At 38.5% G+C, this 17,581-nt stretch overlaps 1 protein-coding gene across 8 annotated transcripts in view; it reads right to left on the bottom strand.

The window, feature by feature from the left end:
* Nucleotides 1-4,664: 4,664 nt before the first annotated feature.
* The window catches only part of ADD3 (adducin 3), a 127,073-nt gene continuing 114,156 nt past the window's right edge, over nt 4,665-17,581 (bottom strand). For 7 of the 8 annotated variants that reach the window (XM_006938168.5, XM_011287554.4, XM_011287553.4 and 4 more), the window contains 10 exons: nt 17,255-17,404; nt 16,681-16,824; nt 16,468-16,566; nt 15,161-15,343; nt 13,803-14,060; nt 12,397-12,516; nt 11,621-11,707; nt 9,209-9,332; nt 7,532-7,627; nt 4,665-6,900 (listed from right to left, as the gene is read on the bottom strand). In XM_006938168.5, the coding sequence (XP_006938230.4) occupies nt 6,608-6,900; nt 7,532-7,627; nt 9,209-9,332; nt 11,621-11,707; nt 12,397-12,516; nt 13,803-14,060; nt 15,161-15,343; nt 16,468-16,566; nt 16,681-16,824; nt 17,255-17,404 (1,554 nt within the window). In that variant the 3' untranslated portion in view covers nt 4,665-6,607. The remainder of the gene's footprint in view (nt 6,901-7,531; nt 7,628-9,208; nt 9,333-11,620; nt 11,708-12,396; nt 12,517-13,802; nt 14,061-15,160; nt 15,344-16,467; nt 16,567-16,680; nt 16,825-17,254; nt 17,405-17,581) is intronic. The other variant, XM_045040660.1, reaches the window with a different exon arrangement.

Here is a 17,581-nt window from a genome sequence, read left to right as displayed (position 1 = left end):
GCCTGTGCCCGCCGTTAAGCTGGCCGTATCTGCCGGCTCACTTCTCAAACCGAGCGGTCACCTATTCCGAAGTCAAAGTCTATGAAGCCGGCCACCACTGAAATCCAGCCCCTGGAGCATTACTCAACAGGAAAGGGTGAGTTATAGAACGCAACAACGACTTCCTCCACAGCTCCCGCTCAGAACCTATTGCTTTTGGGAAAACCAATTAGTTTAGATCCTGCCTGTGAGAGAAAATGCTCTTACATCAAGGACAGACACCAGACTGGCAAATCCTTGAAGAGGGTCTAGCAGCACTGCAGCCCCAGGCGTGGGCTGGGACAGTCACTGCCAACCTTTTTTAAACCCAGGAAAGGTACTTGAGGCCAAGTGTACCAGGGGGAACTCCACAAAACTGTCTACCTCTCACTCCTGAATTTTATAACCATACCACTTTCTCGTTTCCAACCCATCCGTGAGAATATGACTGCTGTGGGAGATCCAAACTTTTCTTGAAAAACCTCCAGGCTAAATATCAACCTGAATGGACACTGGTCTGAGAAGTCCAACTAAATGATACTCCAAATTGGTCTTTCCACAGGGCTCTTAAATTTCCTGGCTTTTTGAGGGGCAGTCTGTTCTACAAGTAGACAAACGGTGAGGACACAATCCTGTCTACAAGATTTTAGACAAGATTTTGTACCGCATACTGGTTGTCATTTTGAAAGCAGAGCTAAAAAGCTTTGGAATCATTCTGTAGAAACTTCGTATTTATCAGTGCACCTCCATGCTAGATTAATACTACCACTCTGCTTCCTCTTTTGCCTTTTACCAAATTAGATTAATACAATCAATGCTATTGATTCTAAGGTATGGAGTTTAGCAAAGAACTAGTATTCTGGCGAGTGATGGGGGTTACCTGGGACTGAAAATGAGGGTTTTTTGGTGTGTGTGCTTGTTTTTACTATTGTAAACAAGGTCAAAGCTGGCCCTGGAGGATGACAGATCCTAAAGCTGTTTGTGAAGGAATAAAACAAAAGGTAGCTTAATCAAGAACGTTCACCATTGCTTCAGTATCAAGACTTACCCAACAGAAATGATACAGGTCTTAAAAATAACTATGGGTTGGCTATGTATCCATTTATCTTCTTGCTGGATAAAATACATAACTTTTTTGCTGTGAAGTAATATCAAAAGGTACCAGAGTTTGTCACGTAAGGTATAAATGACATTTATAATATTTCAGGTTGCAGCAGTAAAATCAGCATTTTGATTAACTTGAGAAAATGCACAAAACTCTCATAGACATCTTACAGACTTGAAACTTTAAGGAAAACAATTATTTGATTACATAATATACAGGCTCAGTCCTGCAATATATTTCTCTCAATGATTTCCATAGTAACATTTTAAGCATTAATTTGCAGGGCACTCTAGAATGTGTATGTGTTCCCAGGTTATGATCTGATGAGCTTCTAGGGGAAACTATGGTACAGCAGAAGAGCGGGAGATACAGACTTGAAGCCCTTTGCTTAAATCCTGGCTTAGCAGCCTCTGAGCTTTATGTTAGGCGAGGACAGCTTCTCTGAGGACGGATTCTTCTTAAGACAGAGCAAGAAAACCAGGCTGAAGGAATGAATGGAGTAATCTGGTACCTATAAATCTTCCTCAGCCTTAAACGGCACCCAGCAATCCATAATCAGAATCAAGTCCCCAATGGAGGTTCAAAGATATTTTGAAGAAAAGTTCCCGCAATGAATTAAAACTAAATTTAGACCCAGGATTGCCCTCTGATGGTCATCTCTTAGAAATGAAATCCCTTTGAAAACCAATGAACTTGCAAGTTTTTTCTATCAGAACTTCCCCAAAAGGCTTATCCTTGTTCTGATCGCCAGCACGTACACTAGAGTTTTCTCCACAAAAGATCGTCTTCAAATATATTCATTTAAATAAAGCTGTATGTAAATTAATGTAGACTTCGAAGCTACTTCTAGAACTAGGGGTGCCTGGCTGGCTCAGTTGACGGAGCACGTGACTCTTGATCTCAGGGTTGAGAGTTCAAGCCCCACACTGGGCCTAGAGCTTACTTAAAAAATAAATTAGGGGTGCCTGGGTGGCTCAGTCGGTTGTGTGTTCGACTTCGGCTCAGGTCAATATCTCATGGTTTGTGAGTTTGAGCCCCGTGTCAGGCTCTGTGCTGACAGCTCAGAGCCTGGAGCTTGCTTCAGATTCTGTGTGTGTCTTTCTCTCTGCCTCTCACCTGCTTGTGCTCTGTCTCTCAAAAATGAATAAATGTTGGGGTGCCTGGGTGGCTCAGTTGGTTAAGTGTCCAACTTCAGCTCAGGTCACGATCTCACGGTCCGTGAGTTCAAGTCCCGCATCGGGCTCTGTGCTGACAGCTCGGAGCCTGGAGCCTGTTTCGGATTCTGTGTCTCCCTCTCTCTTTGACCCTCCCCCGTTCATGCTCTGTCTCTGTCTCAAAAATAAATAAACGTTTAAAAAAATTAAAAAAAAATAAATAAAATGTAAAAAAAAAAATTTAAAAAAATAAAATGTTAACTTTTTTTTTTTTAAATAAAACTACTTCCGTAACTAGATTAAGCAGTCTGAAAGTTTTTAAAATGACATTTTCCTTGGAATGTCTCTCCTTGTCCCCAACACTGAAAATCAAAAAGGAAAATAAATAAAGCCTCTTGTATCTTAATCAAAGATATAGAGATACCTTGTCTTCCAGGAGTCATGGTGAAGGTTTAAGGGCTGGTTCTTAACCTAAAGGATAATATCACCATAGGCCATTCCTGCTTTGCTGGTATTCATCAATTTCTTCATTCTTGGGGTGATTTGTTGAAAAAAAAAGAAAAGTCTCCCAAATCGAAAGTTAACATTTTATCCCAAATCTATACCCCGTCTTCTATCAAAACATGAATTCACAACGGATGGACTTACAATCCCAACTAAAAAAACCTCACGAAAAATGTACCCTGGAGCCACATTGGGTCTGGCACACATCTGTCACTAATTTTAGAAATCTGAATTTTTATGGGTGAAATAAATGCTAGCACCTCCTTTTCATTTTCTGTAAGCTTTAGTCTCATTATCTACAACATGAAAATAACATCTCCTCGGTTGGATGTTGGGAAAGCCAAATTAGATAGTACACAAAAAGCACTTAGCATAATTTTTGATAACAGAAGGCATTAAAAAAGAGAGATGTTATCAATTACCTCCCCAGTCAAAACATACCAATTATTGAAGGAAGCATTTTATCTCCACTCACGGGCACAAAGAGTAATTTTCTACCATGGTTTCTGAGACATCACTTCAAAAATTGTTTCATCGTGTTCACCACAGGCATTAGAGTCCTTGCTGGTGGTGTTTTTATTGGTGAAATGGGACTTGCTATGACAAAACGTTGAGAATAGTCTAGTGAGGAGAATGATAAGCAACAAAGGAAACGTCTCCTCTTCTAAGTTCTGGGTATTTCACAACAAACATGGTGCCTACAGACTAAAGCGAGGGAAGTTAAAACTCAAAGGACTAGAAACATAGTGGATTGTTAGGTCTATTACACCCTCTAGTGGCCAAAAAGAAGATTGTTCTTTTAAAAATCTTGGTTTGGTCAAGACAGCAACTGGATGCCTATGTGTCACCCTTGAGTTTAAAAAATAACCAGCTTGCCTTTATGCGCTTTTTACCCTTGTATTTACTCCATGCTGAATGAAAATACTAAGCACTAGAGGACAAGGCACAGGCAGCACACCTCTCATCCTAAATCAATTCTCAAATGTAACTAGAGTTAATCGTCTTTGTTGCTTTATGGAAGGGAATTTTGAAATGTGCATCTTTCTAAAGCAGCAATTTTTCACCACAGGGTTATTTACAAGCCAAGGTAATAATTAAATATGCCCAAGACTATGAATCTATTCTTCTCTGCCCAAACCCTTCATTTTTATAATGGGTAATTATAGTAAAAACTTCAATTAACCAGAACCCTCAATTAACATGATTTCCCTTCTTGCACTCTATTTTTAGGACAAAGTGGAAAAAAAATCACAAGAAGTCGTTCATGTGAAGGACTGGGTTTGGAAATCTTCTAGGATGAATTATACTAAGTAGGAAAAAACCCACATTCACACCGTGATAACCAATATATAGGAGACCCATCTATTTATAGATCATCAAGAGCTGGAAGGGAATAGCTTTATTTTATTTTGAATGTTAATGTGCTGGAATTATAACCTATTTTCTGTTTTTTGTTTTTTGTTTTACTGTCACATTGTTGCATAAATAAAAGGCTAAGAGAAGGGTAATGTATAAACTCAGCATATGTTCTGCAACATTTTCTATTGTCCACAAATCTGAACAGGAGAACTGAGACAGAATCAGACCTAAGTCCTTCAAAGGTCTTTAGATCCCAGAGACACAGTTAAGGTCACCTTACACTATTGAGACAAAATATAGGTCACTTGGGGAACATTTCTTCTACCATGAGAGCTGACATAAGAAACAGTTTTAGATAGCGAATTTTAAACTAATTTGAAAATAAATTTACCAGGACATCACTTATTCAGAAGCAACAGTCCTACTCAAAATCTCACCATAGTAAAAAAAAAAATTCCACATTCCACAAAGGAATTCAGGCTAAGCAACCACCCCTGAATTGAAAGGTCATGATGCCAAATCCATCTATTTAAAATACTGTTTATTTGTGATTTAACATTAATTAGCATTACATCTAAGAGCAATATCAGATAACATTTATACATTTTCCACAGGACACAGAGGTTCATTGGCTCATTCTTTATGCCAAAGCAAGTAAATAGAGGCATTAGCAAAAGGTGCAAATAGTTCACTGTTGCGTTTAAAAAATATTTATGCACATTGCATTCATTTAAGATATATATATATTTAAAAAGTTATGGAAAAGCATAGTTCACAGGTTACTGTTTCTACATACGTTGTAATACAACATAAATGATGTAGAACATAAAAAAAAATCCTCAAATACAGAAGTAAGCAACTGAAAGTTTCTGCTAAGAGATTAAAACACTGATTCCAGTAGTTAGTGAGATCCAGAATGAAATTTCCAGGCTCCGTTTCAGCTTTGCATCATCGTACACATACGGCCAAACAGAGCCAGCTGCTCCAGAACGCACTGTCATGTGTCATGTGATTTTGACACGCCAACTCATCCTCCAGAAACACTTTGGATTATTTTCACCCACTGACCATTTCGGATCATCGATTTTACATTGATTTGTGACATCACTTCGGTGAAGGGGAGAAAACTATATTAAGTCTAGGTTTAAATTTGTATTTACATTAGAAAGAAGGTTAACTGAAATAAGGTGAGAAAATTTTGTAAAAATCAAGAAGTGGTAGGTTTTCTCGTTGGGGGATCAGACCCACTGATTTCTTCTAATGCTGCTTCTAAAGATACAGAAGTTAAAAGGAAACCAAGAAACACGATGATTTTGGCAGAGAAGCAGAATTTTAGAAATCTGGGACATGTTCCAAATAAACCTATGCTTCAAATCCTATCGTGACTGTGGGTCTTCATCAAACTAGAATTCTTGGCATGACACCGCTTTTGTTCCCTTCATTTTTCACTTTCTCTCTTCCTTTTCATTTGTTTCCCTCATGAGACCATCTTCATTCATTAGCAATACTAAGAGAAAAATACATTATAAGGTTCAAATGTGAATCTAGTTATACCTTGAAATGCTTTAATCTCCTTTAGATACCAAGTGCCTGGATTCTTGAATTAGATTTAAGCATACTTAGTACGAAGCAGCTTCAAATATGCTCTACTGTTATATGATTGGCTAATATGCTTATGATGCTTTTATATTGAATGGTATACAAACATCTCAACATACAAAAATCGTTTTTGCCAGAGTTAAACTAAATAACCCATGTACGTGTACAAAATCCCCTTTGTTGAAAAATAAGGGGCTTTCTCAACTAATAAAAAAGGAAGTTTTCAAAAATTATAGTTTACTAAAATGATTTCTTTTTTTTTGGCAAAGAAAGTTACTTCAGGTGAGGAAGTTTTATACTATGAATAAAATTCCAGATGAATCTTTTCTTAAATTTTTTTTTAAAAAAATTCTGTGCCAGTGTATACTAATGCTATAGATTCTTAGAAGCTTTTAAAGCGTTCTGTTAATGCCCACTGAAACAATGGGAACGCAAAAGGTACAGTCAATAATCGTGGTAAAAAATTATAATCTGATTACCCAGTGAAGCAGGTGTTGAGAAATAAAAATTCTCTCACTTGTGCACTGGTATTTCGTTTCCAACAGATACTGTGGAGAAGGCCTGAAGTAATTCAGACAGATATCTGTTTGTGGTGAATTATAGTAATACTTCATGAGGGCAGAGCTAACTAAAACCAGCAATTATTCAAAAATTCAAAACCTTTTTTGGACATACAAAATGAGAGATGAATTTGAAGTTCTTTTCATAATATGTTTTTCTTTTAGTAAAATCCCTTTCCAGTTCTTAAAGTCCAGTTTGCTACATACCCCCAGTCTTCTCTACCACTGCATATTAATTATCAACTTAAGTGTGGTATTTAAATGTGCAATGTCACATTGTAATAATAATAATTATAAAAAGAGTTAAGTTAGGCTTCAACTTTCTCCTTTTTTTTGTTCTTTTTCAGAAAAGAAGGAGTACGGAATTTCTTCTTTTTCTTGGATGGCGATTTTGAAGGGGAGCCTTCAGGTGACAGGACTTCTTCAATTTTTTCTGGAGACTTAATGGTAATCTCGATGTTCTCTATGGTCGTGCTTGTGGTTAATCTACTCACTCGCTTCGCAAGCTCATCTTCAACATCATGCATATCATCCTTGCCATTCACCACCATGACGGGCACCTCCATGGAGATGAAGCTCTTGGAAAATAGCTCATGGTTTTCTACAAAAGGGGAGGGTTGGGTTGTTGTTGTTTTTTTTGGTTATTTTACATAGTTAACATCTTGGCTTTATTTTACAAAACTGAACTGATTTATGTAGCAACGTACTAAGGCATTACTTAAGTTTCAGTAAAGACAAATCATTACCTTAACATACTATGGATCTGTTGGCATGAAGCTAGATTTTCTTAAATAGTATAAAGGGGAAGGGGTCAAAGTTGTTAGACCAAGCATGGAGGCTAGATAAGTCTGGTTTGATGATCTGACAGTTGCATTGTAAATCAAGTCAGTATAAATAAGGAAGACAACATGTGTTTTTCTTGAATTTGGCAATCAAAACTGGAAAGATTTCATGCTCCTGATTGGAAGATGTAGGACAAACCACTTTTAATTTCACAAATTCTTAAGAACTACCAGTTGCCAAAATCCAGATTAAGGTAAGTCAACATAAACACTGAACAACACCAGCACACCACTTGGTGAAAAAATATATAAAATTATTGGGAGCTTTAGGTAAAATCCATGGCAAACTCATTGCAATCGGGTGTTCAATTTCCTTACGTGAAGACAAACGACAGAGGACAAACTCTTAAGACTAACTCAGTGAACGCTATGGGAAGTTACAGTGAATACCTTCTAATTTTTCAGGGATATTTTGCGGTGACTGAGTTTGAGACTGAATTTGTGAAACAGATGAAGCGTCATCTGAGAGTAATTCCTGCTCAGCATCTGTTGGACGAGAGTTTAGTTAAAAGCCATGCAAAACAAAGAAGCATAAGGTTTCGGGAAGGTTAGTGCATACGTCAAACGCCTGCAGACACATGATAAACTCTTCAGCAGTGAGCTAAGTATACTAACGGCTACCCCACGGATCGATAACTGCGCATTAAGAGGAGGTGAATGTGCGAACACTTCTGACTCTGCTAACAGTAACTTTACATACGTGCTTAGTAAGGAAGCATGGCTACGGGCAGCCCAGGCAAATAATACGTAAGCATTTAGCTTTTGCTAGAGTGTTAGAAAACCAAAATATATTGAGCAGCCGGGTGAAAAGAATTAGGACGCCTCACCAATGATGCTGCGTTCATGAGGCAGAATGCCTCCAAATTTTCAAACAATATCCAATTAGTGATTTCTGTCAGAGCAGTATTAGTGAGCTAATTCAGAAAGCCATAATGAATGTGGAAGAAACTATTTATAAAAAAAAAAAAAATAGAAGCTGATGGTTCTAGAGTGCAATATTTGTTACCTGGCATCTTTAGGCTTTCAAAAAATAAGAGATTAAAGAGGGACATTTTACAAAATAGAAAAATAGAGAAAGTCTCTAACCTTAGGTTAGAATAAACAAATCCAATAATGTCACTTAGAATATTTAATGTCGTCAGGATGACTCCCTTTTGTGACAAAGGCACTAACACACTGATAAAAACTGTTCCCGGGATGATCCAGATGTCAATTCTTTCCACATGATAGCTAATGTGGACAAACATTTTCAACCATTGGTTCTGTTCTGCTTTGGGAAAAAATTTCCACTGTATGTTGTAGATGCTCTAAAGCAGAGGCTCTTACCCTCTTGTGGGGTCACAGATTTCTTGTCCCTTACCCTGAATGCCCTCTTTCCCCAAATGTATATCATACAAAATTAAGCACTCATTTTTCAGATGGTTCATGAACTGTTTGGAGCTTATCCAAAGATGCAAAATCAAGAACCCCTGCTATAAAGAATTTCTTATTCTTGAGAAAAAGGGAGTTAGTATTTAATTAGCTGGGGTTTCATTAACAATTTTTAAACAGAATCCTTACTTAGGGTTCTGAAGTCAGAAAAACTCAACCTCACTAGAGTGCCCATGTACTTAATTAAAGAAAGTCACATCAAAATTCTGGCAGTTTTCTTTATATTTTGATTTCAAGATTATATACTGGCACCTTGTGGCACCCAAAAAGTATAAAAGCCACATAATACACATACTCTGTCATGTTTAAATCTATTACTGTATCTGTATTTATTTTAGTAAAGTAATACTTTACTTATCTGTGGATTTCATTTTACTATGGAAGACTTTTTGCTAGTGATCAGATTGCTTTCTGAGAAAAACTTTTCTCTACATGTTGACATACGTGAACTACAGTGGCTCTTTGCATTTTAGCTCCACCTACACTCAGTAAGGTCTGGGAGAGATGACAGGGAACAATCGATTGTCAAAGGAACATTTTAAAAAAACAACAACACTGACTGCCTTCTATCATCCAACTCAAGGTGTTCTGCTGTTGGTAGCATGGTTATCACGCTTAATCTAAAAATGAACGAACCTTCCAGGCCTTGCTGTTTACGCTCGATTGTCTTCTTATACTCTTCAAGCTCGCCTTCTGTGAGATGACTGAAGGGGTTGGGAGGAGCTGGTGGGGCCTGATCGTCATCTTCAAATTGCATGGTCTTGCAAAGAAAAACATCGACAGATCGGAAGCTTATTCTTCAGAACTGGTTAAGAGGGCACAAAACAGAGCTGAGGGCTCCCAGGATGATAGTGGGAGACAGGCTGGAGACTGAAGAATTCTCCAGATAAATTAAACGGCCTCAGATAAAAGAACTACAGATATTGACATTTGGGGACTCCCCAGAGAGACGACCCATCAGCCTACAGTGAAGCTCACCGATTGCCAAGCTCTGCCCACACCCGGAGCATCGGACTGGCTTTTCAGTGTCCATTCTTAAATATAAACAGACTACCAGGTATTACCGGGTATTACCTGAGGAAAGCTTCCACCATGGAAGTGAGAGACCAGAACAAGAGAGAACTCAGAAGAAACAAGACAATAAAAGCAGCTGAAGAAAATTTAAAATCGATTCCCTCAGAGCAATAAGAGAAAATACTGTATCCATGAAAGACTAGGATGTTATTTAAAAAACAAACATTCAGGGAATAAGGAGTCTTAAACAATTTTTAAAAATATATCAAAATAGAAAATTAAATAGAAGCATTAGAAAATAAAGTCGAACAAATCTCCCAGAAAGTAGGATAAAAAGACAAAGAAATGGAAAGTGAGAAACAGCATACCCTGACAGAAAAAGAAATTGGGAGGGAAAAAATTATTGAAGAAATACATTTAAAAAATGCCCAGAGGGGCATGTGGGTGGCTCAGTCGGTTAAGCGTCCGACTCTTGGTTTCAGCTCAGGTCATGATCTCATGGTCTGTGAGTTCAAGCCCCAGTCGGGGCTGACAGTGAGAAGCTGGCTTGGGATTCTCTCTCTGCCCCTCCCCTGCTCCCTCTGTCTCTCTAAAATAAATGAATGAATGAGTGAACGAATGAATAAATAAATAAATAAAAATTAAAAAAAAAATGCCCAGAACTGAAGAATAGGACTTGGCAGATCGAAAAGGGTTACTAAATGCAGAGAAATACAAAGAAAGACTAAAAGAAACCTACTACAGGGGCTCCTGGGTGGCTCAGTCGGTTAAGTGCCTGACTTCAGCCCAAGTCACGATCTCACGGTTCGTGAGTTCGAGCCCTGTGCTGACAGCTCAGAGCCTGGAGGCTGCTTCAGATTTTGTGTCTCCCTCTATCTCTGCCCCTCTCCTGCTTACACTCTGTCTCTCTCAAAAAATAAATAAAAATTTAAAAAATTAAAAAAAAAGAAACCTACTACAAAGCACAGCATTATAAAATTTCAGAACAGCAGGAATGCAGAAAAGGTGTAAAAGAATAAAAAAGAGCCCTAAAGAAAGTTACATGAATCACAGTGCTCTCTTCCTTCTCATCAGTAACAGGGGACAACAGAGTGATGTTTTCCATATTTGTGAGGTAAATGATTTCTAAACTAGAATTCTACGTCTATTATTTAAACATTTCAAGGTAGAATACAGGATTTCAGGCTGTTACCTCCTATGTGTCCTTTCTCAGAAAGCTATTAGAGGATATGCTCAATGATAGAGGGGGAAATCAAGAAACTGGAAGACTCAAGGCAGGAAACAGGAGATAGTACAGAGGCAAGAGGCAGAAGAATCCCCAGGATGAGCCTGTGCAGCTGGCCTGAAAGCCACCAGTCCAGATCTGGGCTGGAATGACAGAGCAATGAGAGATTAGCTGTTACCCTTGAACCTTTGTAAAGTAATATTAAGAAGGACTTTATAGTTCTTCCCAAACTTTTAAGCCAATGTACCCAAAACACTAAGCCAATGAAAAACGGAGGCAATTATTAACTCTAGGGGGAGAAAAGTGGTATAAGAAAGGAAATGTAATCATGGGATACTACCTGGCTGAGCAGTAAACATTTAATAATATAAACACCGAAAGCTGATTTAACAAAGAAATTGTAATACAATCTTTCCCCAACATTTTCTCATCTCTGAAATCTGAACTCATCCAATAATTGATGGCTTCCTACAATTATAATTGTCAGGGTTTTTTCTCTTTTAGGGATCTACAAAATAATGGTACTTCTTGCAGTTGATGACATAGACTCAAAGTCAGTTGAGGTCTAAAATTGATAGGCGAAGAAAAAGCAGAACAAAGAAGCTCTTTAGAAACATGAAGGTAAATGCTAGAAGAAAGTCCTTGCCCCTGGAAATTGGGAGCTGACGTGACATTTTAAGCGTTGCAATTACTTGACTCTTGAACTTGTGCTTATATTAACATTAGTAAAAATAAATACTCATATTTAAAAAGCAAAGAAATTAGTGTGGTAGATGAAAACCCAAGAGCATGTGGCTTCATGGACTTACAGAAGGGGGCTTGTCCACAACAATTCCAGCAAGCAACTGTGACTGTGGTCCAGCTGTTTTCAAGTCATACCGGTTTTGTTCTCGAATCTGAATCAAAACACAGTAACGAGTTCTTGGGGGCAACTATGCAGACAGATGATTTTTACTCTTTTACTCTCTTTTCCCACAGGCTTGCTCTTTGACCACCCAGAGCCTCTTTCTTCCTGCCTCCACAAAGCCCTCTCCTACCATCCCAACAACTCACATTCATCTCCTCCACTCTTCCTAATGTATGATTTCCTATTGTCTTACGTGGTTGGAGAATTACCTTTTCCACTAACACTAGGGCTCACTTTCACTGATAAAGCAGCAGTATGTGTACTACCTCTTCCCCATGGAGCCCACTTGCCAGTGACTAGCACAGAGCTGGAGGTGTTCAATACAGGGTAACATTATACTGAGTTTCAGGGCGTCTGGTGGCTCAGCTGGTTGAGCGTCTGACTCTTAATTTCAGCTCAGGTCACGATCTTGCGGTTTGTGAGACTGAGCCCCACGTTGAGCTCTGTGCTGACAGTGTGGCGCCTGCTTGGGATTCTCTATCTCCCCCCTCTTTGCCTCTCCCCTCACTTGCACGTGCACGTTTTCCCTCTCTCTCTCAAAATAAATGCACTCATAAAAAATTATACTGCATTTCAAATTCTTCTGTATTCATACCCCCTAAGCTTGGTATTAATCAGATTTAATCACATAAAACAGTATAAAAATGACTCCCTTGGCCACAGATGACTACATCTTACCTTATTTCTCTTTTCTAGTACCTCATTCGGGTTTGTGTTTAAAGGAACAAATTGATTTGGATCTTCAATTTTGATAGGTGTTCCACTACTAACTTTAGAAGAGTCCTCTGCTCTCAACCACTAAAAAATAAAAAATTTTCTTGAATGAGGCTTTGTGTTAAGGAAATATGGTAGGTTTTTGGTAACTGTTTATTGTTTATTGACTCAAGGAGAGGGAGCACACACTGCCAATATTTTAAAGAATTTCACTAAGCAGTATTTAGTGGTCAATTACTGTATGTCTCATACTAGTTAGAAAAAGGCTCATGATCAGCACTCAAAAGATGTGATTACTATTTGCACGAATACTCACCTAGATGGCTATTTAAGTTTTCTTAATCTCTTAATCAGAGTCTGATCTCTTATTAACTCACGTTTAGAACTGTTGCCTGCACTGAAGTTTCATCAGCTGATGATGGCTAAGTCACCAAAAAGGACTCAAGGAATCTCTTCAGATTTAGTTTTCCAGACTTCATTTTTCTATTTTTGGCTGCCAGGAAAGGCCAATCCCCTGACCAGCATTTTACACAGAGGGTAATCTGGTAGTAATCCATAACAGAACTACAGGGATGGAAAAGCCTTATATAATTTTTCTCCTTTATCCCTTATTATATCCTTTAAAGAAGACGAATATTCATCAAGAGCAATAATGGCTGGCCATCAGTCTCCACCAATAAAATCAATTCTGGGAAACTTAGGAGTTTAATTATGTTCTTTTACTAGGAGATAAGAAATCTTACAAGCTAGGGAAAAACACTTTGATGTCTAGGCACTTCCACAGTGAATGTTACTGATTTATATGAGAGGATGAACCAATTTTGAGTATCTACAGAATATTTGGTGATCAGTACTCTAAAACTAAACCAAATCTGAAGCCAAATGTTGAAAAATATAAGACAATCCATTTCTCACTCTTCAAGATTTTGCCTAAGCATAACTGTGCAGTAATTCATGAAACTCTGGAACCATCACGTGTCAATAACTTTTATGGTTCTGATTCACTGGTACAATATAAACTGCAAAGCAGTACCAAGTAGTGGATTAAGAACTGGGCTCCAGAGTCACTGTATGCATTCAAATCTTGCCTTTACTATTCATAAATGATTAGTTAATCCCTCTGTGCCTCAGTTTTCACATCTATGAAACGGGAGAAAAAACACATCCTCTCCATGTTAAGAGTATTAAATGAGATAATTCATTTAAGTCACAGAAAACAAAGTATCTTGTACAAAGTTTATACCTGATAAATGACAGGTTAGTAGTATTATATTCAACTTTCCCAACATTTTTAACATAGAACATTCAATTCATATAAGTAACTAGGCAAAATATTTAGTAGAGGCAAACCACATAAAATAGCAACATACTGTGATTTTGGTCCTGGGACTGGTTTCCCCATTCCGAGACTCCTCAGGCACATTCACTTTCATGTAAGTATTTGGTGAGTTCAGCCATCTTGTTTTTTCACGCTGCTGTCTCTGTGCCATGTACTTGAGAGGAGAGAGTGGCACTGTGTCATCCTCAAAGGAAAAAGCAGTCACAGTTGCTGGGATTTCCACGTCACTCTTGTGCCTAGGCTTCTCTCGAATGAGAGGATGCCTATAAGCATAGCCTGTTCTATACCCCTAAGGGAGCAAAAAAAACACATTTGAAATGATCAAACATGCACCAAACACAGCATTTGGACTCTTAATTCTTTAAACAAGTGATCAGAAAGACTCCTTTGTTGAAAAACAAAGACGAAAATATCTGTCAAACCTCATGTAACCTCCATTTATAACACTAGGGTTGAAATTAAGCAAATTTCAAGATCTGGTGAAAACAGATTCCAGCTGACAATGTGATTTCCACTCACACAACTGTTCCTGACAAAGGTAATTTCAAAACTGCTGACCAGAAAATTTTCCTAGCTATTTTCCAGCTTTCTGGAAGCCAAATCTCAGTGCTCATTTAAATCTTTGTTCCTCAGTCTCAAGGCAATCTTCTTCTGACCCTTAGTGGAAGAGGGTAAAATCTAAAGTAAGATGACACTTAAATAAATAAATATAAACCCCCCCCCCAAAAAAAAAGAAAGAAAAAAAAAGGGGCGCCTGGGAGGCTCAGTCGGTTAAGCGTCCGACTTCAGCTCAGGTCATGATCTCGCGGTCCGTGAGTTCGAGCGCCACGTCAGGCTCTGGGCTGATGGCTCGGAGCCTGGAGCCTGTTTCAGATTCTGTGTCTCCCTCCCTCTCTGACCCTCCCCAGTTCAAACTCTGTCTCTCTCTCTGTCTCAAAAATAAATAAACGTTTGAAAAACAACCCAATCAAACAAAAAATGAGAAGGGGTGCCTGGGTGGCTCAGTCGGTTGAGCGTCCGACTTCGGCTCAGGTCATGATCTCACAGCTCGTGAGTTCGAGCCCCGCATCAGGCTCTGTGCTGACAGCTCGGAGCCCGGAGCCTGCTTCGGATTCTGTGTCTCCCTCTCTCTCTGCCCCTCCCCCACTTGTGCCCTGTCTCGCTCTATCAAAAACAAATAAATGTAAAAAATAAAATAAATGAAGATGACACTTGCATGTTTCACTGTCTGATTCTTAAAAATGTGGTAAAATTACACTGGAATGCCTCCCTAGAGTCAAACTCAGCTCCCAGAGGCATAAGCATGTTCCCAGACCAAAGGGAGATGGAAGCGTTTGCTCTTGAATCTGCAGACATGAAATCCAAGTTTACGTTCAATTTTTCACCTACCAAATTATCCAGAGTCCTCATCAGCCCTTCAAACTCAATCTCGCCAACCTTCCATTTTTGATGGGAGCCCATATTCACTCCTCCTCCTCCAGTTGTTGCTATAGCATGAGTGAAAGATTTATACTTCTGAAGATCCAGCACAAGCAGATTGTCTACTCCACCTGCCCCTGCTAATGCCTGCACCTGTAATCGATGGCAAAATATAGAGGCACAAGACTGTAAAAGATTATAATGAATATTTTACCTTTAAAAAGGCAGGATTTCACTTCAGCAAATACCTATAACTTGTCCAGGCTCCTAACAACAGGAATAAGGCAATACACTTGTAAAAATGGGCAGCTGAAGTACCTTTTCCATTGATCTGAAAAAGATACCTTCCAGGATTCTGATCCTCCCTGATGGAAAACACATTTAGAGCCATTCCTTTTAACATATTTCAAGAAACTGAATTCTCTTGCCAAAGTTTAAAGTTATCTTGCAGTTTTCCCTTGGCTATCCTTTTTTTTTTTTTTTTTTTTTTTTTTTTTTTTTTTTTTTGCTGAAAAGTTATAATTTTAAAGGAATATAGACACTACACTGTGAAGTTAAGGATATTTAGGCAGAAGCAGCTCATTATCTTAATTTCATCAAGCTTTTCACAGCTTCGTTTAAGAAGGGGCTGCTAGAGCAACAACAACAAAAAAAGTTGGTTGTTAGACATTAAAACTGACAGAAAAGATTTTTCTCCTTTATTGTGGCCCTCTAATAAATTAAGATTATTACCATTTGTTTCAAGAGAATCTTCTTGAAGAGGGAAATTAGGTCTGTTAAAAATACATTCAGCTTCTCTGAGGAAAAAAGTAGTTAATAAATAGCCAACCTATTATAATAAGGTTGAGGCTGTGAAATTGTTGGAAACTGCAGGAGTTCATAAAACTTCTGGCCCTGCTCCTTGCGCTTTTTATAAAAGTGGCTACATCTGATCTTTGATGACGGACGGTTGCCTCTGTTTCTAATTAGTGTGACCACAACCACTACAGGGTAAAAACAGAGACAATTACAATTAAGCAGGATTATGGGGAAAACGATGTTTATGAGGCTCTCAGATTTGTGTGTGTGCATCTGTATGTGAATTTTAATTTTTTCCTCTTTTCAATTCAAGAGATAACTGAGTTGACCCTTTTTATTCAAGTAAAGCAGATCTCTTAAAAGACAAAACAAAAAGCCACCAACCAACAGGACTTTGAAAATAAATAATACAAAACCCAATACAACAAGCAAATTGCAAAAAATAAAAAACAAGTGTGTGGGCAGATAATTTTTCCTACCTGAATCTCACAGGCTATCTGCACATTAAATATATAATGAAAAGCCTCCTCAATCGTTTCTCCAAGGGCTACCACACCATGATTTCTGAGTACCAGCACCTAAAATAGAATCACAAAGCAATCACTTTAAAATAACTGGCATAGCTCACACTGTTTTTCATCAACAGCAACAGCAACAAAAATAGCTCCTTCGATAGGAACTCTACTGCATACCTTACAACTTGGCCCCAGAACTTTCTGTAGTTGAATTCTCTCCTCCTGTTCATCAAGTGACCCTTGGTAGTCATAATAGGCGACATCTCCCAGGAAGAGGGACTCTTGAGAAATTGGAAGGATCCCACACTTCATGGAGGATACCTATTTGATTGGGCCCATGTTAAAAGAACATATTTAGTTACTAGTTACACTCTCCTAAGAACCGGATTCTTTAGTCAGTTCAGGAAGCACTGGCCTAACTCACTGAGTCCACCATTCCAACCCCTCTCTCACTTTAGCTCTTCACTTCTTCCAGAAGGAAAAAAGAAGAAGAAAAAAAAAAAGGACTTAGGGGATAGAACTCAGTTTAAACGTTGTGCCAAGTATTATGAAAGAAACTTTACTCCAAAGAGCTCAGCACCCAATTATTAGCTGATTAGTGAAAAATGCAAATGCTATCTCTCTAGTTGTTTCCTACGATGTCAGCATTTGGTCCAAAGGAAATTTTGCTTTCTGGGTATGCAGAGGATTAATATTTTCAGTATACTACACTTCCCAGGGTCATTGCTGGTTTTAGCCTTCAGCAACTTACAGCTGCTGTTGCCAGGGTATGGATGTGTATCACACACTTAACATCAGGACGTGTTGAATAGATCGCAGCATGGGGACTGAAGCCTGTGTGATCAATTTTCAAGTTAGTACTTCCCTGATCAACCACTTCTCCTATGATATTGACTTTCACCTGGAAAAATCAGAGAGACATATTTCATTGGTACACATGTATCAAAGTTTGCCTGTGATCCACAAACCAAACCAGGGGAGGGGGCCAACTTTTTTTTGTCAAAGGCCAAATAGTCAAAATTTTAGACTTTGTGGGCCTCTGATGCAACTACTCAACTCTGCCACTTTATGTAGAGCC

Source organism: Felis catus, chromosome D2 (assembly GCF_018350175.1).
Source record: "Felis catus isolate Fca126 chromosome D2, F.catus_Fca126_mat1.0, whole genome shotgun sequence".
In the NCBI taxonomy this organism is placed as follows: Eukaryota; Metazoa; Chordata; class Mammalia; order Carnivora; family Felidae; genus Felis; species Felis catus.
Note: the sequence above shows the minus strand (reverse complement) of the source record. Positions and strands in the feature narration are given on the sequence as shown.